This window comes from Arabidopsis thaliana, chromosome 4 (assembly GCF_000001735.4).
Source record: "Arabidopsis thaliana chromosome 4, partial sequence".
In the NCBI taxonomy this organism is placed as follows: domain Eukaryota; kingdom Viridiplantae; phylum Streptophyta; class Magnoliopsida; order Brassicales; family Brassicaceae; genus Arabidopsis; species Arabidopsis thaliana.
Window position 1 is genome coordinate 17,552,321 of NC_003075.7, and position 23,856 is coordinate 17,576,176.

Consider the following 23,856-nt stretch of genomic DNA (forward strand, 5'->3'; position numbering starts at 1 on the left):
TGACAATTATGTTTTGTTCGTTTTTTGAAAAATTCTAGAGTTTTCATTTATTAATTATCGTTGAGTTATGATTTAGTATGATTTTGGTTTAAAAATTCCACTTCTTAGGACTCATTGTTTGATCTTTGTGTTTCTTATTTATTTCTTTGCACAGTACTAAAAATCATGCATTAGTTCTTACCATTCACAAATCTTCAAAACTTAATTAGAAAAAGAAAAAAAAAAATCGATCAATACAATGAAAACGTTCTCCTATGCACTATGCAGAACAAGTCTCGAGGATTCGTATGGTCAAATTTATTCCGATCAAATTATTCGCGAAAGTGTGAGAAACAAATACGTACTTTATTTCTCTTACCTCCTCCTACGTCACTTCTACGCATTCGTGCCCTACCTTCATCAGTACTCTTCCAGTTTCTAAAGGTTAAAACCGAGTCGATGATCCACGACCGTAGAGTTAAATCAAGTAATCAACTTAAGTCATTGTAATAAGAAAGCCTCCGCTCAAAAAAAATTCTACAATATTAGTTTGACATAAAACTTCAAATGATAGAAATATGAAATCAAATAGTTGTAGACTTGTAGTCTAGTACTTTCATTTGGCTCATTTGGCAATTGCAAAGTTTACGTGGTGATTACTAAACTCCTTGTCGGTATAAATGTTTTTGATCATGAAACCATATACCGAAAATATTGGTATATATAGTCCTGCCTAACTCCACTAACAAAAAGTCAGGATTTTTAAATTACCAACTACAACTTGAATTGTCATTTGGAAGATTGATTCATTGGAATATTGTGTATCTTAAGCCATAAACAAATCCCATAATTTAATAGTGTGCCAGAATTTTGTATTCATATTTTAAGCAGTAAAAACAAAAACAAAATACATATATATATTCTCAATCAAACTATAATACTTTAGATTTAAAGCTATTAAGAAAAACATTTAGCTAGTCAAAAAAAACAATTAACACTTTTCGAAAGGTCCATTTCCAAGGAAGCTAGAGACCGTCCTTTTTTACTAATTCGCCTGCACCATCCCCTTGTATCGAGGGTCTAATTCTACACCTTATTCCATTTTATATTCCCTAACAATTTTTTTAGTTTTTTTTTTTATATTACTTTAATTCTAATGAAAACTCCTATCTTCCTTCCTCTCCATCCTTTTTCATCTACCTTTGAATCTTTTGACACTTGTATATAAAGCTTTACTTCCTCCTTTGTTACTCCTTTTCTATCAATCACCAAAACACATTCATTGTCTTAAACCCTAAACCTCAAGAACCGAACAACCACACCAAAAAATGAGACCGGTTGGCTTGATCTTTACGGTCATGTTCTTGGTCTCGGCCTTTTCGGAATCAAGAACCGCGGATTGCAGAGTTCTCCTTGGTGGTTCGACGGAGGAAATCGATCAATCTAAAATTCATGGGGTCGATTTACGAAGTGAAGACTTATTAGGGGTCGTGATACATGGTTATAAGAAGCTAAGGTGGCTCTCATCGGCCGGGGAGAGGATGCATACAATGGCTTCAGGACCGAGCAGGAGAGGTGCTGGTCACTAAAATACGAACCCAAACAAAACATTATACTTCGATATTTGTTTAGCTCAGGTCATAGAATCATATTTTTCATTTTTTATAGATTATTATATTTATTCAGTCGCTAAAGATCCATGTAAAGTTTAGAAGGGTGATATTCTTTGATCATACAATAGTCGGTTTCCTTCTCATAAACACCAATTTATAGTACGTGCCCATTAATCGATATTTATTTTAGTTTAACAAATTTCAATTTTGAGATCTACGTTAAGCCATCAACCATGCAAATTGTATATGAGTCAATAATATAGATTGAGGAGATATGTTATCGGCCATTCTGGTGCAACTTAAATGATATACAGCCACATGATTATCTCTTTTCCTTTTTGGTAAGGTTGATACCACATGATTAATTATAAAGAAGACATTGATTAGTTCATGTTTTACCACATAATTGGAATTAAAAGTGGTCGCAAATTATAATCAAACGTGGTCGCAAATCGAATTTCGATGAGATGCAAACGTTTTTTCAGCTGTACCTTTTAATTCTTTTCTTATTTGTTCGAAATGTTGGCCTTTGGGGAATTAAAAGGACATTTCAAAAATAATTTATTGTCTTTCCATAGGAGCCGGAAATGGAAAAGCTTCAATCTTCATGCACACTATGTTTTGAGTGGACCCAATTTCGACAATCTTTTTTTAAATGAAGAAGATAAAAGTTGTTTTTTTTGGTAATAATGTCGAGTATTTATAGTTTTATACCATGTTTAGTGAGTATATTGCAGTTTCACGTTATGAAATTTGTAATGAGAAAATTAAAGGACTAAAAAGGCCCACTAAAAGCCCATATACATTTTCTTTTAAACACAACTAAAAACCAGTGAGCAAATCCTTTCTCTTTTTGCATGTGTGTGTTGTAAAGCAGTGGACAGAGACGACGATGAGTACGATGAAGCCAAGCCGGAGCGACGAAATATCCGACCCGGAACAGCAGATCAAGAACGCGAACCAGATCAGAGCTGATTTCGATTCCTTGGCTCCCAAACGACCCACTAAACCCACTCGAAGCGAACCGGGATTTCCTGGATCTTTCTCTGCTTCCGACAAAATCACCGACCATCCTGAAGCTGACAAATTCCAATCTCTCCAGTCACAAACTCATGTTCGGTTATCTCTAAAACTCGCTCTTTTCTCTTCACATAAACCAACATCTTTCGTTAAATTTGAGATTTTGGTTTTTCAGGGTAAAGTTCTAGGTGAGGGAGATTCATCTGCAGTTCAAGATGAGTTCCTGGAAACAGAGTATTACTCAAATCTCACCGCCATTGATAAGCAACATCACACGGTTCCAATTCCCTCTCTTTCTCACTCTTGCTTATAAAATTTCATCAGAAGAAATCTAATTTTGTTTTAACGTGCTCTGTTTCTGAGATTAGACCGGAAGTGGGTTTATAAATGTGGTGAAGGAAGACAACGGTGAAGAATCCGAGGCCGTAACCGCCGCCGCAATCGGAGACGGAGGAGAAAAAGCGGTTTACAGAAGCAATCCGGCGACGAACGAATGGATTCCTGCGACGGAGGAAGATTTTGATTCGGAATCTTCGTCTAAACCAAACCGGAGCGAGAGTTCTTGAACTGATCTTTCGAAAATGTTTTATCTTCTTGTTTCAGATGTTCTGTTTCTTGATATTATGGCAATAAAATATTAAATAAATAAATTTTCGAAGGAGACAACAAACAAGTTGCAGACCTCATGAACAACAAAAAACAAAGTTTCGGGAGATACAATTGGATCAGAGAAGGAAGGACTTGGCAGAAACGCTTCGAGGAGACTAGTTTCAACTGGATTCCAAGAACAAATAACCAACCAGCAGACCTTCTAGCAAAACACAGTTTACCATCTCAAGATGATTTTTATTTTCATTACTATGTACCTTCTTACATAACAAAAGCCTTGCATTGTAATCACTGAATTTATCAATACAAATGCAGTCGATAAAAAAAAAAAAAAAAAATCTGTTGACAATAATTTAATTGTGATAAGAACAACTTTCTAACTTTCAAAATATCCATGATAAGAACAAATTTATGTGGACACTGTTTTTTTCTCAACCAACATTGCATATGACATTACATGATTACAATAAAGTGATATAAAAAGCAGTCCCATATTGCTTGGCTGCCAAAAAAAAAAAAAAAGTGTCTCCAAACATTTTGCTGCTTAATAAATCACTGAATCATATATGCATGTAATAATGTATTAACTTACAAATTTATAAAATCAAATCTAGACATTCTTATTGCTTGGCTCTGATCCGAAGAACAACAACTCGGAAGCCATCTCACGTGTTCTGCACGTGACAACCAATGGTTCAGCCTTAGGCAAACTAAGTCCTGGACCTTCAGTCATATCAACCTGACCTCCTGAGCCGCTTTCCCACTCAAAGCACTGAATCATCGAACCCAATAATAACCCAACAACCCGGTTAGCCAAACTCAACCCAGGACAAGCCCGTCTTCCTAACCCAAACGGCATCATTTTACCATTGTAATGTCCAAACTGATCACTCCCTTCAAATCTCTCCGGCTTAAATGACGTTGGATCATCCCACACGCTTGGATCTCGATGTATAGCCCACAAGTTAACCAACACGATCGTATCACGTGGAACGTTGAATCCACCGATTACACAGTCAGAAGATGGCACATGAGGAACCATAAGTGGTGCCACAGGGTAAAGTCTTAGTGTCTCCGACACAACATTTTTCAAGTAGTTCATGTTTACCAAATCTTCTTCTTTCAACAAACGACGACTACTTGATGTTTCCATTTGAGTATCAATGTTTTGTCTCGTGGTCTCTAGTATTTGTGGATGATTCAATAAATTTGACATTGCCCATTCCACGGTTAAGGCCGATGTATCTGTGCCTCCTACTACCATCATCTAACAAAAGAAATAAAAAATATTATGAAAGTTTTTATTTATATCAAAAATAAAACACGGTCGTCTAGTTTTTTTTAATAAACATAAAGTTTAGATATAAACCTTAAATTCCACAATATAAACATTATAAACATAAACCTAAACACTAACATTCGTAAATCATAAACCTAACCTATAAAACTTAAAATTTTGACCCAAAGTATAAGCAAAATGGTTTATATCCTTTATTTGCTCAATCTATTTTTTATTCTTTTAATTTATCTTTCAACTATTCCATAAAAACCGAGTAATTAAAATGGGCCTTTACTGACATAAAATGGGACCAATATTAACTTTTTCTTTTTTTCGTGTTTGTCGTTGTTCAATTATTTTTAGCGGTAGTTGGAGTGGTCAAATCAAGATTGGTAGGTGGTTTAGTCGCAACATCCATCACTAAAATTTCTGCATTATCATCTCCGATATGAGATTTTATACCGGAAAATAAGATTGAATATGGAAAAACATACCAGTATAAGACCTTTGATGGTTTGATCACTGTAGTTATGAGGCTCTTTTTCTTGAGAATCAAGTAAATGAGCAATCATGGTGTTCTTAAACTCCAATCTGTCTTTGTTAGCTCTATGCTCATCCAAAAACCCTTGTAATAAACTATCCATCCTTTCTCCAATCCTCTTTGCTCTCTTGACCAAACCTTTGTAGTCAAACCACCGTAGAGCCGGCAAAAAATCAGCTGGATTGTCCGCCGCAGAGAGCTCTAGAATCTCCGCCACTAGTTCCCGGAACTCCAAACTTATCCCCGCCTTTCCGCCATCATCTTCCTCGAAGAATCTCTTTCCGGTCATCATTCTCATTATCACATTTAGGGTAAGACCCGTTAGTAACTGTCGTAACTCCACCTAGATAACAAAAAATTAAAATGAAGTTCTTATTTTGTTATGATTTGATATTAACTGGTTTACGAGCCATTATCACATTTTGTTATTATGTAACCTAAGATACATTAAAAAAAAAAAAAAAAACTAAGAGACGTTTAAGGATAGATAGTACTTTCTAGTTTCTATAATTTGATATTGATAGCAACGGAAAGAAGATGAACTGTTTGATCCACTTACTAAATCGAGCAAATTTAGTTCTATCATGTATCCATATGTAATCAACGATTTTTAACAAGGTTAAAGCTTTTAAAATAAAAAAATAAAAAATCATTGTTTATCAATTCATGGATTCTATGTAGTTATTTTTTTCTTAAAATATTATTAATTACCTGAATTTCATGTTTTCTCAAAATTTTATTCGTAGTGTAAGCTATTTATTGTCTTAAATTTGACAATCTATAAAAAAATATAAACAAAAAATGCAACGTGAAAACATATGATTATATAACGGCAGTTGAATTTGTTTTCCAGTTAATTTTCTCATACCTATATAAGTATAAAATATCATATACATATTGTGTGGTTTAAACATTTCAATGAATTAAATATAATATAAGATTTTAAGGTATGATGAACCTACTTTAGCCGGGCGTTCGACAGATAAATCGTGAAGCTTTTGGAGAAGCATCTTAACTTCGTCATGTCGGATTTCCGCTGAAGCGTTGAGTCGATTTGTGGAGAAGACTTCTAAAGCGGTGATACGACGGAGGTTTCGCCAGTGGTCACCGTAAGGAGCCGTAACCATGGAGGTGTAGTCATAAGCCACATACTTGCCCATGATGAAACGAGGCCGATTTGCTAAAACGATGTCGTTTTTCGTCAAGAAGCATTCTTCGGCTGCCGTTGGAGATGAGATGATAACGGCAAGGCGAGAGCCGAGGCGTAGAGAAAAGACGGGGCCGAGGGAGTGGGAGAGATGGCTGAGAGTCCGGTGTAGCAGTGGCTTTTTGAGGAGGTGAAGGTGTCCGATGATCGGAAAACATATATTTGGCGACGGTGGAAGGTTTTTGTTAGGTTTAGTGACTAGGAGAACAATCTTGACGATGAAAATGGCAACAAGAGTAGTCAGAATAAGTAAAATACAATCCATATATAACTCCTTTTCTCTTCTTTTTTTCTCTAACTTTGTGTATATTTTGGTTTCTCCTCCGTGCGCTATTAAATAATATAGTATAAGATACTGATTTTTAAACACTCTTTAATTCATGCATTTACAAAGTCAAATAACAAAATAGTGCATACAATAGTGATAAAATTAGCGTACTAATTTGGAAAAACAAGCACCAATTTTCTTTTCTTTTATTTCTTTTGTTTTTGTAAAATAAGGAAAATTCCTATAAGACAAGTAAACAATGAATTTGACAAACAAACAGAAAAATCATACTACATTGGAGTGTCGTGAACAAGTCTAATGTATAACCACTTATGTCTCTTTCATTTGATCAATCCAAAAGGTTTTGTTGAAAGTTCTCGATAAGATAAAAATTCAATCGAAATTCTTAGATTTCCATCCATTATTGTCTTTACAATAATATTGCTTGGTTGACATTTTCTACAACTATAATCATCAAAACGTGGCAGATTCGGTACCAACACTAACATGAAATCCAAACTTTTCGTTTTTAACAACAGTCCTTTTATTAAAAAAAAAATATTATACTTTTAGCTTATGCTGAATTACTAGTTCAGACAGTGAAGAACATATGTATACAGATTTGTTAATGGGTATTTAATTTAAAATGCAGAGAAAGACAACATTTTGACGAGGCCCAACACATGCCCACTACATGACCAAGTCACCAAACCAATTCTAAATTTCAAGAAACCAACATTGGAGAGATGGAAACAGTGAAATTTTGGTTCTGTTGAACTTTCTATAGAAGCCGTGACATTGCTCTGCATCCAACTAATTGACCACAGAATACTTTTATTTTCCATGAACACGTGGAATGTAAGAAACTATATAGGTTTCTACACAATAGATCCTACATACGTCAATTATATCGTTTTACCAACAATGGCACGTGCCTTGCACATAGCTCGCAACGGAGTAGCTTTAGGCATAGTGATCCCTTCGCCTTCAGTCATGTCCACAAGTTCTGCACCAACTCTCTCCCACTCGAAAGACTGAATCAAGCACCCAAGAGCAAGGCTCACTAACCGCTTCCCAAGCTCAGCTCCAGGACAAGCTCGTCGTCCCATCCCAAACGGCATTAGCTTTCGAGCCTCTCCTTCTTTCTCGAACCTCTCCGGCTTGAACCTCTCTGGCTCTTCCCATAAACCTGGATCTCTATGCATCGCCCATACGTTTGTTAATAACAACGTGCGACGTGGCATATCGTAGCCCGCCACTTTACATTCATCCGATGAGAAATGAGGGAGTAGTAGTGGAACCGCAGGATACAAACGTAATGTTTCTGACACAATGTTTTGGAGATAATGGAGATTTACAATATCTGATTCTTCAACTAACCGGTCTGAACCGATTTTATCATCGATCTCCGCTCTCGCTTTCTCAAGTATCTCTGGATGGTTCAGCAAATTTGACATTGCCCATTCCAACGTCACTGAAGATGTATCTGTCCCCGCAAGAACCAAAGCCTGTGTATATATATATCTCTAATAAGTAAACCCACTCCACATATAAGGAGGATAATATTAGTTAATAAGAACTTACCAGTATGATTCCTTTGATGATGACATCAGTATAGTACTCGGGTTCGGTTTCTTGGAAAGAAAGCAAATGATCGATCAAAGTTTGACCCTTTTCTTTCTCTGCACGTTTCTCATCAACCAGTTTTTGCAGGACTCTATCGAGTCGATTCCCCAAGATTTTGGTCTGGTTCTCAAAGTTTGTGACCCAATTTATGGACGGAAGATAATCAGCCAAATTTCCAGAACCGGCGCCGGCCATTATCTCCGCTATAAGTTCCCTCACGAGCTTGGCTTCATCATTGTCTTCTGTACCGGTACCGTAATATCGTTTTCCGGCTACCATCATGATGATGTTGTTGAATGCCAAGTTGGTTAATAACGATTTCAACTCCACTTCAACAAATCCCTGCAGTGGGACGATTACTAGTCAAGTTTATTACATTGTGTAATTTTTAATAGATCTATATCAAAGGTGTATAGTTCAGTTCCATCTATGACGACTGAGAGCTTTTATTTTATTTTCTGTCGTGACAAATTTGATGCATACAAGTAACCTAACTGATAAATATATTATTTTCCAGCCAATAAGCGACAAATAATTAAATATGCGTGTTAATATAATAAAGAAGGGCGGCTTGAAAGTGGAAAATCCTACTCACATGGACAAATTCAACCGCAATAGTCGATAAATAAAAATTTTGATTTTTGATATTTTGTTTTTTGGTAAATTTTAGTAATGCCAAAGTAAATAAAAGATAAATAATGAGTTAAATAAGAAGGTGGTTACGTACGTGCAAGGAGTCTCTAGAGAGATGTGTTATGAGCCGTCGGATCTCGTCTTTACGGATAGAAGAAAAGGTACTGATTCTATGAGAAGAAAATATCTCGACGGCGGCGATGCGGCGGAGATTCCTCCAGTGGTCGCCGTAAGATGCTGCAATCATATTGGTAAAGTTATAGCCGACGTGTTTGGCCATGATGATATCAGGACGGTTCGCAAGAACGACGTCGTTTTTGGTGAAACATTCTTCGGCTATGGAGTGTGAGGAGATGACGTAAACGAGGCGGTTTCCCAGGCGGAGGTGGAAGATTGGAGCATTTCCAAGGGACTTAGAGATGGAGTGGAATGTTCGGTGGACCGGTTGCTTGAGGAGGTGGAGGTGGCCGATAACCGGTAAAGGGTAAGCCGGAGAAGGAGGAAGATTAGGTTTCCGGTTAGATTTTGTGAGCAAGAGTTTGATGGAGATAGTGAGAAAGAGAAAGGAGAGGAGTAGGATTTGGGTGAGGTCCATTTTCTTGTTGATTGCTTCTTTTGTTTTTGGGTTTTTCTTTCTTTTTGTGTAAAGTTGTGTCGTGTGTGGGATCGAGATGGACCAGATGGGTACTTTGTGGCCTTTAAAACACGAAAATTAATTGACTGAAAACTAAAGAGACTTGAATTTTTGGAAATGGTTGGATAGAGATTTTGATCTGCTTTTTGAAAGAGAAGGTAATAACTAATTTTCAATGAGAAAGTTAGGTAAATTTCCTTTTTTAGTATAGTAAATATACTAAATAGGATGTAGAAGGTAAATTTCCTTTTTTAATCTACCCTTTACATATCTACCTTCTACATAGGACAACCGAAATATCTAAAAGACAGTACTTGCCGACTTAAAAAATCTATTAAAAAGACAATTTATGTCCCTGTTATTACGTAGCTTAATTGGGGGCGATGAATAGAAAATATAGAATCACAAGACTCAATGCATTTATTATCGAATCTGTAGTGACTTTATGTGATGTGAATTTTATACTATATGATAGTTCTTTTTTTACGATTCTTCACGTTTTACTGGAGAATACGGGTCAAGTATAAAATACGGGTCAACGACTCAACGTGACCTATTGATTTTACAACTTCATTAAAAACACTATATTTAACCTAACTATAATGCAATCACATTAAAAAATATATCAATCAATAAAACATTGGACCAACAACGCAAGAGCCAGCCCACTAACCCGGTGAGCAAGCCCAGCTTCATTGACCCGATGATATTAAGCAAGATTCAAAGATACAACAAAAGATTGAAGGACGAATTGAAGACCAAAACACATAATTAAAAACATGTCATTAAATAGAATACATTTTTCAACGTAAAACATTTATATCAGTTTATCAACAATAGAACGTGCTTTGCACATGGCTCTTAATGGTATAGCTTTGGGCAATGTGGCTCCTTTGTCTTCGGTCATGTCCACAAAATCCTCACCAACTCTTTCCCACTCAAAACATTGAACCAAACTTCCAAGAGCCTGGTTTATTAGCCGATGAGCTAGCCCGGCTCCAGGACAAGCTCTTCGTCCCATCCCAAATGAGATTAGCTTCTCAGCCTCTCCTTCTTTTTCAAATCTTTCTGGTTTGAATATCTCAGGATCTTCCCATACCTCTGGATCTCTATGCATGGCCCATGCGTTGGTCAATACCATTGTTCCACTTGGTATATCGTAGCCTCCAACTTTACAATCTTCTGATGACAAATGAGGTAGTAGTAGTGGGACTGCCGGGTACATACGTAGTGTTTCCAATACAATGCTTTGGAGATAAGAGAGATTTACAATGTCCGATTCGTCTACTAATCGGTCTAAACCGACTTTTTCATCGATTTCCATTCTCGCTTTCTTAAGTATTTCTGGATGGTTCAACAGATTTGACATTGCCCATTCTAGTGTTACTGATGACGTATCTGTCCCTGCAATTATCAGGGTCTAAACAAAATTTCAATCATTAAACTCTCTCTATATATATATAAAAACTTTCTTATTGATTGATACTTACAAGTATGATTCCTTTGATGATGACATCCGTATAGTAATCAGGTTGAATGTCTTGGAGAGCAAGCAAGTGATCGATCATAGTTTCACCTTTTTCCTTCTCCGCACGTTTTTCGTCGACTAATTTCTGCAAAAACGTATCAAACCTATTTCCCAAATTCTTGATTCGTTTTTCATAACTCGAGACCCAACGTAAAATGGAAAGATAATCAATGGGGTTTCCTGCACCGGCGCTGGTCACCGCCTCCGACACAAGGTTCTTCACGAGTTTAGCGTCATCGTTGTCCTCACCGAAATATCTCTTCCCGGCCAACATTCTGATGGTGGTGTTGGATGCCAAATTGGTTAACAATGTTTTCATCTCTACCTCCACAAATCCCTGAGAGTACGAATACAATATTAGTAAACAGATAAGAGTTTTGGTAAGTATGTAAAAATTTGTGCATTTCCATATTCGCCACCTTAACATATTAGAACAATGTGTTTATTTTGAACCAAATAATTATTCAACCAACTTAAGACAATTAAAACCTACACTGCATCTTTTTCTATAAATTTAAAATTAAGCTTTTCTGTACATTTGTAATTTGTGAATAAACTATGTAATATTTATGAATATAGTGATCAGACTTTCGTGAATAAATAGCTAGTATCGTAATATACACGCAATGCTTCAAAAAAATAAACTAGTCACATGGACAATTTATCACCACAATAAATATAAAAGTATGTACTATATGAAAGTAGTCGTCACGAGTAATGAATAAATAATAAATTTGTTAGTTGACAAACCAAAGATAAAGTAATGAATACAGAACAAATAATAAATAAAAAGAATTGAAGGAGATCATACGTGTAAGGAATCACGAGAGAGATGTGAAATGAGCCGTCGGATCTCGTCCTTACGAATATACAGAAACGAATTGAGTCTATGAGTGGAGAATATCTCGACGGCGGCTATGCGGCGGAGGTTCCTCCAATGATCGCCGTAAGATGCCGAGAGTAAGTAGGTGGCGTTGTAGCCGAGGTGCTTACTTATGGTGAACTTGGGGCGGTTCGCGAGAACGACATCGTTCTTTGTGAAACATTCTTCAGCGATGGAACGTGAAGAGATGACATAAACGAGGCGATTTCCGAGTCGGAGATGGAAGACCGGAGCATTTCCGATGGATTTGGAAAGGGAAAGGAAGGTACGGTGAAGCGGTGGCTTGAGGAGATGGAGGTGTCCGATCACCGGCAAGGAGATCGCCGGCGACGGAGGAAGGTTTAGTTTCCGTTTGGATCTTGTGAGCAAGAATATGGCTAAGGTAAAAAGAGAGAGAAATGAGAGGATCAAGATTTGGTTCAAATCCATTTTGTTTGTTTGTGGGGCTCTCTCTCTTTCTTTCTTTTCGTCTCTCTTTTTTTTACTATTGTTTTGGAGATATATACATGTGGTCAAGGAAATATATTATTTTTAAAAATTATGCTCTATAAAAGATAATGTACTATTGTCACAAGTTCAAATTCGAACGTTGGACTCTAATTAAGAAAAACCTTTTAAAAAAGCAGACGAAATTATAATTCTAGATTTCTTCTCAAGATTTTCTTTCTTAAAAGTAAAATATAAGTGTATTAATATATTATTTGGATGTATCACCTCGAAATTATTTCCTCTTTTTACATAATAACAAAAGTAGTACAAAAGTAACCGTTACTCAAAAAACACAAATTAGCATTTAGTACAAAAGTCTAAGCTCAAGCGGACTCGTTGAGGATCTTACCAACAACGGGGCGTGCTTTGCACATGGCTACCAACGGTATAGCTTTGGGCATTATGACTCCTCCTCCACCTTCAGTCATATCCACCTCTTCTTCTCCTATCCTCTCCCACTCAAAACATTGAATCAAAGACCCGATAGTCAAGCTCGCTAGCCGTTGAGCCAGACCGGACCCAGGACACGCCCTTCTTCCTAGCCCAAACCCCAATAGCTTCTGAGCCTCCCCTTCTTTCTCGAACCTCTCTGGTTTGAAGCTCGTTGGATCATCCCATATCTTAGGATCCCTATGTATTGCCCATGCATTAGTCAATAGCATCGTTCCACGTGGCATATGGTAACCCCCTACTTTACAGTCTTCTGATGCTACGTGAGGAACCAACAAGGGACTCGCAGGGTATAAGCGCAACGACTCGGACACAATGTTTTGAAGATAAGGAAGATGTGAGAGGTCTGATTCCTCTACAAGCCTGTTGAGGCCAACCTTATTATCGATTTCATCTCTCGCCTTGCTTAGTATCTGTGGATGGTTCAACAAAGCTGACAATGTCCATTCCAATGTTACTGCGGATGTATCAGTCCCCGCTAGTATAAGAGACTTCAACACAATGGACGCATACACAAAAAAACAAACATAACTAATTAATCCCATACCAAATGTGACAATAGACTAATGAACTTAAAATGTTACTCACGAGCATGATTCCTTTGATAATGTTGTCCGTGTAGTACTCGGGTTGGGTTTCTTGCAGACAAAGCAAGTGATCAACCATTGTGTTCTGCCTTTTCTCCTTCCCTTCTCGTCTTTCATCGACCAATCCCTGCAAGAACTCATCAAGCCTACTAGCGATCTTCTTTATCCGTTTCTCGGAACCTGTGATCCAAGTCAGGATCGGTAAATAATCAGCAGTGTTTCCAGCACCAAAACAACCCATTCCCTCTGCTATAAGCTCCCGCACGCGTTTAGCCTCCGGGTCATCCTCTGCACCATCTCCGTAGTAACATTTTCCAGCCAACATTCTTATAATGTTGTTGAATGTTAAGTTAGAAAACATTGATTTCATCTCAACCTTTGTAAATTCCTGCAAAATTTATTGTATATCATATGTTAAATATTTGCTACAATTCACTGAAATTCACCTATAAGCAGAGATTGACTAGGGACTAAGGATTCTGATTATAATAAATTTTGCTAATTAGCATAAAATTGGAACAAAGAACAAAGAACAAACTTACGAGTGAAGAGTTCCGTGAGAGACAAGCTATAAGCCGGTGGATCTCGTCTCGGCGGATAGATGAAAAGCTATTGAGACGGTGAGCCGAGAATATCTCAACAGCGCCAATACGGCGGAGATTTCTCCAATGGTCGCCGTACGAAGCTGTAACAACCGTTGTGCAGCCATATGAGATGTGTTTTGAAGCAAGGGAGTTGAAGCGGTTCGCGAGTACGACGTCGTTCTTTGTGAAGCATTCCTCGGCGAGTGAGTGTGAAGAGACAACGAAAACGAGTCGGTTGCCGAGACGGAGGGAGATTATCGGAGCATCGCCTAGGGACTCAGAGACGGATAGAAAAACTCGGTGGAGTGGCGGCTTGAGAAGGCGGAGGTGACCGATCACCGGTAACGCCCACGACGGACTCGGAGGAAGGTTAGGTCTTCGCTTGATTCTTCCGATGATAAACGTGAGAGAAAGAGATATGAAAAGGAATGTGAAAATTAGGGTTTGACCTTCCATATTTGACTTCTTCTTCCTCAAGGATCTTCAGGGGTTGTAACAGAGGATGATGTGGTGCAAAATCTGCTTGAACTACTCCATAGACGTTGACTTCGAAAACAGAATCTTATTTCGGCCAAATCACATGTGCCCATTAGTCGTTTAGATACCTAATCATTATTATTTATTTATTTTAGCTAATTATATGACATTTAGCATAGCAATGCCACACCTAGATTTTTTTATTTTTTTTTCACACCTAGAATTTTGTTTGATTGATAACACTGAACATTCATATTTGTAAGACTGTAACATAATTAACAATGGGTTATTGGAAATTAGAATATGATTTTTGTCTCTGATTTTTATTATGCTAATACGTTTCATTTAATTCGTTACCGTTGCTAAGCAACGTATTAGCATTTTACATACAAAAACTCAAGAGGAGTCGGGTAAGATTTTACCAACAAAGTCACGTGCTCTGCACATAGCTTCCAACGGTCTAGCTTTCGGCATTGTGAGTCCTGGACCTTCAGTCATATCGACCTCTTCTTCTCCAATCCTCTCCCATTCAAAACATTGAATCAAAGACCCGAGACTCAAGGTCACTAGCCGCTGAGCCAAACCGGATCCAGGACATGCCCTTCTTCCTAGCCCGAACGGCATTAGCTTCTTAGCCTCTCCTTCTTTCTCGAACCTCTCTGGCTTGAAGCTCGTTGGATCATCCCATAGCAGGGGATCCCTGTGTATAGCCCATGCATTAGTCAATAGCATCGTCCCACGCGGCATATCGTATCCCCCAACTTTACAATCTTTCGAGGCTACGTGAGGAAGCAGCATAGGGGCTGCAGGGTACAGACGTAACGTTTCAGATACAATGTTCTGTAGATAAGGAAGATTTGGGATGTCTGATTCCTCCAAAAGCCTGTCTACACCGATCATTCTGTCGATCTCGTCTCTGGCCTTGTTCAGCACCTCAGGATTGTTCAACAAGCTTGACAATGCCCATTCCAATGTTACCGCTGTTGTATCAGTCCCCCCTGCTATAAGAGACTGCCCATTGCACATATACAAGAAAAATAACATAAGCTAGTTCCTTCACAATTCATACCAAATGTGACCATGACTACTTAAAAAAGCTATTCTCTGTTACTTACAAGCATGGTTCCTTTGATGATGCGGTCCATGTAGTACTCTGGTTGGGTTTCTTGCAGACAAAGCAAGTGATCAACCATCGTGTTCTCCTTCTTCTCCTTTCCTTCTCGTTTCTCATCGACCAATCCTTGCAAGAACTCATCAAGCCTACCAGCGAGCTTCTTTATCCGTGTCTCGGAATATGTGATCCAAGTCAGGATCGGTATATAATCAGCAGCGTTTCCAGGACCAGAAGAACTCATAGCCTCTGCGATAAGCGTCCGCACGCGTTTGGCCTCCGGGTCATCTTCTTTACCGTCTCCATAGTAACACTTTCCGGCTAGCATTCTAATGATGTTGTTGAATGTTAAGTCAGAAAACATTGATTTCATCTCAACCTTAGTAAACCCCTGCAAAAATAACACACCTCCATAAAACTTTAATAGCACAAAAATTTACAAAAAAACTTTGCTAATAGCATAAAAGAAATTATAAATTAGTATTCAAGGTCTAATCCTTTTGGAACAAAGACTTCACTTACGTAAGAAGAGTTCCGTAAGAGACGGCCTATAAGCCTCCTGATCTCATCGCGGCGAATAGAGGAAAAGCTATTGAGTCTATGAGCCGAGAAAATCTCTAAGGCGCCGATGCGGCGGAGATTTCTCCAGTGTTCGCTGTACGAAGCAGAGACCACGGTGGAGTTGCCGTATGAGATGTGTTTTGTAGAAATGGTGGTTTGTCGGTTCGCGAGTATGACGTCGTTCTTCGTGAAGCATTCCTCGGCGATTGAGTGTGAAGAGACAACGAATAGGAGTCGGTTGCCGAGACGGAGGGAGATGATCGGAGCGTCGCCTAAAGATTGAGAGACGGAGAGGAAAACACGGTGGAGTGGTGGCTTGAGAAGACGGAGGTGACCGATCACTGGTAACGCCCATGCAGGACTCGGAGGAAGGTTGAGCTTTCGCTTGATTCTTCCGATGAGGAATATGAGAGAGAGAACTATGAAACAGAACGTGAAGATAAGCATTAGAGCTTCCATATTGATCACGTTGGATTTTGGTGAGTGATGAAGTTGGCAAATCTAGTGTGCTTAAATAGATTGAAAAACAGAACAAAAAATAGACTCAAACAAAAACCCAATTTTTTATTTTGACAAATGGACTCATTGAGGAAAACGTTACATGATTTTCTTGTGTCACATTTATTGTTTGTTGATATTTGGATTTTTTGACTTTTTTAACTCAGTTTCATTTGTTAATTACACATTATTTTATAGTAAAATCACTTTGATACACCTTTATTTTGGGGAAATTGTATATTAAGGATCTTTTCCAAAAGTTTGTCCTCTATACTTTATATAGATAAAAATTTGGTGAAATAGGTTTTAAGGAAAATTAAAAACCAATTATACCCTTAATATAAAATGAATTAAAATACAGAATTGAAGAAATATGATTTTATATCTCCAATCCAAAAACTCTCAATAGAATAGAGGCTTACTTCCAAATCCCAATTATAAAACCATCTCTAATGTTGAGAACCACATGAAAGGCTCTCACCCTTTTTTAAGTTTAAATTTTGATTTTATCAAACTTAAGAACTTGAATTAAGTTTTATCTCCTCAACCTATCACGGCTCCCTCAGCTTCCAAAATCTCTCTTCAAATAGTTTACTCTCTCAAATTTAATCAGTTTTGATGATTTTATTTTAATCACCAAAATCAAGAAAACTCTCTCAAATTATCAAGAGAACCTTGCATTGGAGATACTTAATATCTAATTTTTTCCTTTTTTTTTGGTTTAATGCTTAAAGTTAAAACACTTTGTTATTTATTGCTAGTAGATTTCCCCGTAGCAAAATTTAGTTTTGGTTTTGTATCTTCATCATTTTTATCGCTCGTATCAGCATCGTTCAACGTGTGAGAGAACTTAAAACATTAAATTTCAAGCGTCCGCTAGAAACCAATAACATACAAGCCTCATCAACCTTAAATATTTTAAATCACATACCCAAAATATCATCTAGGAATATAGGTTAAATATTCACATATACATTAACATACAAACATAATATTTTCACCAAAAAAAAAGAAAACATACAAACATAACTAGTTATCTAATGTATACATAGCCATTACCAAAAGTCTAAACGTCAAACGGACTCGTTGAAGATTTTAACAACAGAGGGACGTGCTCTGCACATGGCTTCCAAAGGCTTGGCTTTAGGCATTGTAACACCTTTGCCTTCACTCATATCCACTTCTTCTCCAATCTTCTCCCATTCCAAACACTGAATCAATGATCCAAGAGTCAGGTTTATAAGCCGATGAGCCAGTCCAGAACCAGGACACGCCCTTCTTCCTAACCCAAACGGCATTAGCTTCTGAGCTTCTCCTTCTTTCTCAAACCTCTCTGGCTTGAAGCTCATTGGATCATCCCATAGCTGAGGATCTCTGTGTATAGCCCACACATTGGTCAATAGTATCGTGCCACGCGGCATATCGTATCCTGCAACTTTACAATCTTCCGAGGCAACGTGAGGAAGAAGCATGGGAGCCGCAGGATAAAGGCGCAACGTTTCAGACACAATGTTTTGGAGATAAGGCAGGTTTGAGATATCTGATTCATCCATAAGCCTGTCTAAACCTATCTTTCTATCGATTTCATCTCTCGCCTTGTTCAATACATCCGGATGGTTCAACACGTTCGACAATGCCCATTCTAACGTAACCGCTGATGTGTCGGTCCCTGCTAGTATCAAAGCCTGAAAATTGCACACATACACGTCACTAAACTAGCATGTTTCATACCAAAATATGACAAGGAGTGATCTAAAGAATTGATCGAAAAAGGGTACTTACGAGCATGTTTCCTTTAATGATACGATCCGTGAAGTAATCCGGTTGGGATTCTTGCAGAGTAAGCAAGTGATCGATCATAGTGTTTCCTTTCTCCTTAGCTTCTCGTTTCTCATCAACCAATCCTTGCAAGAACTCGTCGAGCCTACCCGCCAACTTCTTAACCCGTGTCTCGTAATCTGAAACCAACCGCAAAACCGGTAAGTAATCAACAGCGTTTCCAGCACCAGCACAAGCCACCACATCCGCTATAAGCTGCCGGACACGTTTAGCCTCCGGATCATCCTCAACACCGTCTCCGTAGTAACGTTTTCCGGCCACCATTCTTAAAATGTTGTTGAATGTTAAGTCAGATAACATTGATTTCATATCCACTTTCACAAACTCCTACAATGACAGAACAGAGAGTCCACAAAACAGAGTATAGTTAGAATAAAACAGAGTATTAATTAAATCCAAATTCGTGATTAAGAGCTAATTAACTAAGTTTTAAAGCTCGCTTACTTGTGAAAAGTTCCGAGAAAGACGAAACACAAGTCGTCGGATCTCGTCTTTACGAATAGACAAAAAGCTATTGAGACGGTGATTGGAGAATATCTCGACGGAGCCGATGCGGCGGAGGTTACGCCAGTGGTCACCGTAGGAAGCTGCGATCATGGTTGTGTAATCGTACGCAACGTGTTTAGCGAGGATGAAGTTTGGTCTGTTCGCCAGTACGACGTCGTTTTTGGTGAAACATTCCTCGGCGATCGAGTGTGACGAGTTCACGAAAACGAGTCGGTTACCGAGTCGGAGGGAGAAGATCGGAGCATTGTTTAGGGATTGAGAGAGGGAGAGGAATGTGCGATGAATCGGTGGTTTGAGAAGGCGGAGATGACCAATCACCGGTAATGACCATGCCGGACTCGGAGGTAGATTTGGCTTTCGCTTGAGTTTTCCAATTAAGTAAATGAGAGAGAGAACAACGAAGAGAATTGAGAAAATTAGGGTTTTGGTTTCCATGTTTTAGATCTATTTTGGTGAGTGAAGCAGTTTTGGAAACTTTTGTGGGGTTAAATAGATTAGAACAAAATTAATAAACAAAGTTCAATTTTGATTTTAGTATTGACTATTTGACATTTTGACTCATTGACCAATGTTCTCGAAGTAGCAAAATCTGACTTGATTCTATCTTTATGGTTACAAAAGTCAAGTCTTGTTCCTCAAGAAAGTTTGAAAAATAGTCCTCGTTTCAACTTCACAAATAATGCCCTCCACGTGTTCAACATAATTCCCATGAAAGAATGATATTTAGATAATCCAACTAAATTTGTTCACTTTGATCTTCTTTTCACGTACAAATTACAATGTGTGGTGTTTGGTTTTACCAGAAATCGCCACAAGAGCAAGAACCATCTGTGAAATGATGGAACCTATTCCGATCTCTCATAACGATTTTCCGTCCTGTGATTTTCGATATCAGTTTTGTCACCGTATGACAATCAGAACATACTCGTAGGTTCTTGAATATTTTCAAGGGACTTCCCGGTTTGGTGCTGATTAGACCGTATGCAATCGCGAGTCTCTCGCTGTGAACTTGTAGAGATTGCTCTTTCTCTGTCTCTTCAAGATCCTGCAAGACTGTGTTTGTATTTGGAACATAACCATGAGACTTGATCCGCTCGCTGATCTTTCTTAGCATTGTGTAAATTTCTTTGCTTTTCGAGTGTTCTCTATCTCCAGCTCGGAATTCATGAACTTTGTTTTCGATTTCTATGGTGCTTATACCAGGCTCCTTCACTATTCCTTTCTCCTTCATCAAGTTCCTCACTTTTGCAACACCTTCATAATCACCCACCGATGCATATATGTTCGAAAGAAGAACATAAATTCCTGAGTTTTTGATGTTTAGTCCAATGAGATACTCTGCAATTTCCTTGCCTAACACAAAATCTCCATGAAGTTTACAGCTTCCGAGAACAGAACTCCATAAGACAGAATCAGCATCCATGTTCATGTTTTTTATGGTTTCGTAAGCCCGTTTTAACTGGCCAGCACGACCGAGTAGACTGACCAAGCATCCATAATGTTCAATCTTGGGTTTAATCCCATACTCTTGTCCCATTGACTCAAAGATTCTTATCCCTTCGTTTACTAAACCAGCGTGAGCACAAGCCTGAAGTGTTCCTATGAAAGTTATATCCGTTGGTTGCAACCCTGTGATCCCTTGCATCTCATTAAACAATCTCAATGCATCTTGGCTATAACCGTGCATTGCATAACCAGCAATCATCGCATTCCACGCCACGATATCCTTCCTTGGAGTATCGTTAAAAACTAAAACTGCCTCTTCCAAACTCCCACATTTGCTATACATATCAATCAAACCCGTACATACTTTAACATTGAGCCTAATACGACTGCTCTTGACAAAAACATGGATCCAACGCCCAGTTTCCAGCGCTCCAATCTGCGAACACGCTGAAAGAGCAGCTACAACGGTTATTTCATCAGGTTTTGGTTTACCTTCGGCCAAAAGTTTCTGAAATAGCATCAGAGCGTCATTAGGGAACCCATGTTGAGCGTATCCATCAATCATCACGTTCCAAGAAACAATGTCTCTCTCACACATACTATCGAACAAAGCTCTCGCAGCCTCGACGTTCCCCTGCTTTGCGTAGCAGGTGATCATAGCTGTAGAAGAAACGAGACTCCTCTCAGGCATTCTATCGAACACTTTCTGGGCAGATACCACATCTCCTCCTTTCGCATAAACGTCGACGAGACCAGTCGCCACGTAAGGATCAATCCCCAATCCGAATTTAAGAACATGGGTATGGATCAATTTTCCGGACTTAGTTGAGCAAGATTTCAAAAGCGACGAGAAAGTAAACTCATTGGGGTTGATTTCAGAAGAAAGCAATTGAACATAAAGCAGGAAGGCTTGGTCTTTGAGGCCGTTAATGGAGGCAGTGTTGATTGCGGCGGTGAAGAGGAACAAGTCTGGATCGATCGTCTGGTGAAATAAAGCCAACGAGTGGCGAATTTTGCCGTGGGAAGCGTATGCACGGTGGAGCTTGAGGTTTAGAACTGGGTAACGAGGGTGGAGGAGGAGGTTATGACGGAGAATAGCTGCGTGGATTTGGAGCACTTCATCTACTGATTGCGATTTGTCGATTAGAACTGCAAGTTTCTCTGGCGGCGGAAGGCGGAATCTGGCGGTTGCGGTGGTGGATAACTGATTCTGCGGTAGTGACGTGGCGAGAAGTGGTGACGAAGCCATCTTCTAAATTTCCAATAAAATGGGTTTAATTCATTAATGTTGCTTTGAAAAACTTCAGGCCCGTATGTTAATGGAATAGGCCCATTATTCTTGATCAATTACAGGCCCATCTTATAAATTTAAAGATGAAGACGAGACGAGTAAATGTAGCTAATTAATTAAATTATACTGTATTTTTAAAATTCACAAGCCAAGACAAATCGTGGAAAGAAAAAACAGCATATAGAGCATATAGTATAGTAAACTAAAGGGATAAAAAAGATTTTGGTTGGGGCAAAGAGATCAAAGAAAGATTTTGGTTGAGACAAAGAGATCAAAGAAATTTTACAATATATGCATGTTCCTACAACTAAAGTAATAGTCAAGAAGATTAAAATTTTACATTTGTAATCAAAAAAGGAAAGAAGAGGGACAAAACCTAGAGGGGAGTGAAAAGAAAAAGAAAAAAAGTGGGAACGAGACAAAAGGTGTAAGAAGAAGAGACATATTAATTGTGTCTACAGAACTAAAGCTATGTTCTGTGTTCCGACCTTAGTCATGTGACGTTCCCGTCAACTTCTGTTTTAATTAAATTCTTTTTACTTGTAGAAATTACGTGAGAAAAAAATATAGATATTGTAGAAGTAAATTCTAGAGAAAATTTGAACTATATATTCGTTTCCGGTTGAAGTTTTAATGTTGGAATCTAATACTATCTAAAATTCCACGGTAACCATCCATTTATATTTGTAACACGAGTGTAAAAGACAACGACCAAGAGTCCAAGACTATAACAAAAATTGATTTTAGATATTTACATCGAAAAAAAAGTAGAGAATATTAGAAAGAATTGAACACTGAAACTGGACGTGTCGCGAAAACGAAAGCGACTGAAGAGAAAGTGTTCGGTAGTTGGATTGCTACGGCCTAATTTGCCGTAACACTCTACCATACTTGGTCCATTCTTGTTTAGTATAAATTAAACGTATATATAACGTATACGTATTAATGTTTAAAAAAACGTATACGTACTAATGTTTGAAAAACATTGTGATGAAGTTTGATTTATTAAAAAGTCAATACCTTTTCAAGCCCTCTGACATTGAAACATATTAAACATATATATTGGCAAAACCATTAGCTAGAACTAAGGTTATGTAAAATTAGTCACTTTATAATATAGATTATAGAATACTTTTGTGTGCGGCGTTCCAAATAAAAAAAATTTATGTCACGGACTGATATTAATCTTGTCCCCTCGACCGTTTTTTTTGTTTAAAGAAGACAATATTAATCCTGCATTCGAATAGATAGGTCGAGTTGTTAATTTGGAAAACCAATAATATATTCTAGGGGGTTTCGTATACGAGTAAAATTTCCTGATCATAGCTTGTAAGAATCTTTTGATTGTTATATCATCTAGGAAGTCTAAATTGCACCCAAAAAAAATCTAGGAAGTCTAAAGTCTTAGTAGATAAGTTGTTTTTTTTCCTTCTCAACTTTTTGGTCAAAATAAGCATATATAAGTTTATTCAAACATTTTGAAGTTCCCAAACAGGTTAAATTATCATGGTATTTAACTGGCCAGTGTATCAGCGGCTTTGATCATAACCCAATTCCATGAGTTGATTTCTTTACATGAATTTGTTTTGGAACATATTTATGTACAATTTGTTAAAACGTAACTAGATCTATTTCAAAATATATCAGCTTTGAATCTCTTATAGTGAGAACAGCATGATTAAGGTTTCAATACTGAACAAATATATACTGAATTTTTGTAAAATCAAAGAAGTTATTTAACATTTTATGAGTTGCGCAGTCTATCCTACAAAAATTTCTTATATTGTACGTAAAACCCTTGTGTATGTATATATAATAAAACTATGTTTGGGAGAAATAAGACAACTTCTTACTACTGGTTGATGGATACCTATCAGCTCGAAATTAAAGTATATTATTGTGTCCACGGAAAAAAAAAGTAGAAAACGCATTATTTGTTTCTCCTTGTACAGAAAAATCAGCAAAAAATGTAAGTAAGAGAAGAGAGAACGAAAAAACAGAAATGACAGGACAATTGTAAAGAAGAAACAACGACAGTGTTTGCCCATAAACTTATGCTTTTGTCTTTACGGTATCTTTGATATCGAAACATGTACAATTGTTTCGAAATAAAAATAAGAAAAAACTCATGCTTTTGCCTTTTAAATGCATTTTATGTTTGTTCTTTACTTTTATTGAAAGCTCGATCATTATGGG

At 37.8% G+C, this 23,856-nt stretch overlaps 9 protein-coding genes across 9 annotated transcripts; 2 read left to right on the forward strand and 7 right to left on the reverse strand.

Moving 5' to 3' along the window:
- Window positions 1-989: 989 nt before the first annotated feature.
- On the forward strand, window positions 990-1,785 carry AT4G37295 (uncharacterized protein). Its single transcript, NM_119893.2, has one exon. It carries the CDS (start codon window positions 1,308-1,310, stop codon window positions 1,566-1,568), a length of 261 nt encoding a protein of 86 aa, NP_568023.1. The 5' UTR covers window positions 990-1,307; the 3' UTR covers window positions 1,569-1,785.
- Window positions 1,786-2,172: 387 nt separating this feature from the next.
- Window positions 2,173-3,728, forward strand: MEE59 (maternal effect embryo arrest 59). Its single transcript, NM_119894.4, has 3 exons — window positions 2,173-2,706; window positions 2,788-2,889; window positions 2,981-3,728. Exons 1-3 carry the CDS (start codon window positions 2,485-2,487, stop codon window positions 3,176-3,178), a joined length of 522 nt encoding a protein of 173 aa, NP_195447.1. The 5' UTR covers window positions 2,173-2,484; the 3' UTR covers window positions 3,179-3,728.
- CYP81H1 (cytochrome P450, family 81, subfamily H, polypeptide 1) lies at window positions 3,579-6,784 on the reverse strand. The gene is made up of 3 exons (NM_119895.4): window positions 6,004-6,784; window positions 4,995-5,384; window positions 3,579-4,488 (listed from the first exon to the last, which is right to left on the reverse strand). The coding sequence occupies exons 1-3, from the start codon at window positions 6,511-6,513 to the stop codon at window positions 3,832-3,834; spliced, it is 1,557 nt and encodes a 518-aa protein (NP_568024.2). The 5' UTR covers window positions 6,514-6,784; the 3' UTR covers window positions 3,579-3,831.
- Window positions 6,785-7,057: 273 nt separating this feature from the next.
- CYP81D5 (cytochrome P450, family 81, subfamily D, polypeptide 5) lies at window positions 7,058-9,655 on the reverse strand. The gene is made up of 3 exons (NM_119896.4): window positions 8,870-9,655; window positions 8,101-8,484; window positions 7,058-8,024 (listed from the first exon to the last, which is right to left on the reverse strand). The coding sequence occupies exons 1-3, from the start codon at window positions 9,368-9,370 to the stop codon at window positions 7,422-7,424; spliced, it is 1,488 nt and encodes a 495-aa protein (NP_195449.1). The 5' UTR covers window positions 9,371-9,655; the 3' UTR covers window positions 7,058-7,421.
- Window positions 9,656-9,996: 341 nt separating this feature from the next.
- Window positions 9,997-12,443, reverse strand: CYP81D4 (cytochrome P450, family 81, subfamily D, polypeptide 4). Its single transcript, NM_119897.3, has 3 exons — window positions 11,749-12,443; window positions 10,900-11,274; window positions 9,997-10,829 (listed from the first exon to the last, which is right to left on the reverse strand). Exons 1-3 carry the CDS (start codon window positions 12,247-12,249, stop codon window positions 10,227-10,229), a joined length of 1,479 nt encoding a protein of 492 aa, NP_195450.1. The 5' UTR covers window positions 12,250-12,443; the 3' UTR covers window positions 9,997-10,226.
- Window positions 12,444-12,504: 61 nt separating this feature from the next.
- Window positions 12,505-14,519, reverse strand: CYP81D3 (cytochrome P450, family 81, subfamily D, polypeptide 3). Its single transcript, NM_119898.4, has 3 exons — window positions 13,889-14,519; window positions 13,348-13,734; window positions 12,505-13,250 (listed from the first exon to the last, which is right to left on the reverse strand). The coding sequence occupies exons 1-3, from the start codon at window positions 14,384-14,386 to the stop codon at window positions 12,633-12,635; spliced, it is 1,503 nt and encodes a 500-aa protein (NP_195451.1). The 5' UTR covers window positions 14,387-14,519; the 3' UTR covers window positions 12,505-12,632.
- A 284-nt stretch (window positions 14,520-14,803) lies between these two features.
- CYP81D2 (cytochrome P450, family 81, subfamily D, polypeptide 2) lies at window positions 14,804-16,538 on the reverse strand (the record flags this gene model as incomplete). The annotated part of the gene is made up of 3 exons (NM_119899.1): window positions 14,804-15,418; window positions 15,523-15,909; window positions 16,041-16,538. 3 exons carry the CDS (start codon window positions 16,536-16,538, stop codon window positions 14,804-14,806), a joined length of 1,500 nt encoding a protein of 499 aa, NP_195452.1.
- Window positions 16,539-17,419: 881 nt separating this feature from the next.
- CYP81D8 (cytochrome P450, family 81, subfamily D, polypeptide 8) lies at window positions 17,420-19,423 on the reverse strand. The gene is made up of 3 exons (NM_119900.3): window positions 18,861-19,423; window positions 18,360-18,743; window positions 17,420-18,262 (listed from the first exon to the last, which is right to left on the reverse strand). The coding sequence occupies exons 1-3, from the start codon at window positions 19,356-19,358 to the stop codon at window positions 17,651-17,653; spliced, it is 1,494 nt and encodes a 497-aa protein (NP_195453.1). The 5' UTR covers window positions 19,359-19,423; the 3' UTR covers window positions 17,420-17,650.
- Window positions 19,424-19,495: 72 nt separating this feature from the next.
- On the reverse strand, window positions 19,496-21,618 carry AT4G37380 (Tetratricopeptide repeat (TPR)-like superfamily protein; the record flags this gene model as incomplete). The annotated part of the gene is made up of 1 exon (NM_119901.2): window positions 19,496-21,618. The coding sequence occupies one exon, from the start codon at window positions 21,616-21,618 to the stop codon at window positions 19,720-19,722; it is 1,899 nt and encodes a 632-aa protein (NP_195454.1). The 3' UTR covers window positions 19,496-19,719.
- Window positions 21,619-23,856: the final 2,238 nt, after the last annotated feature.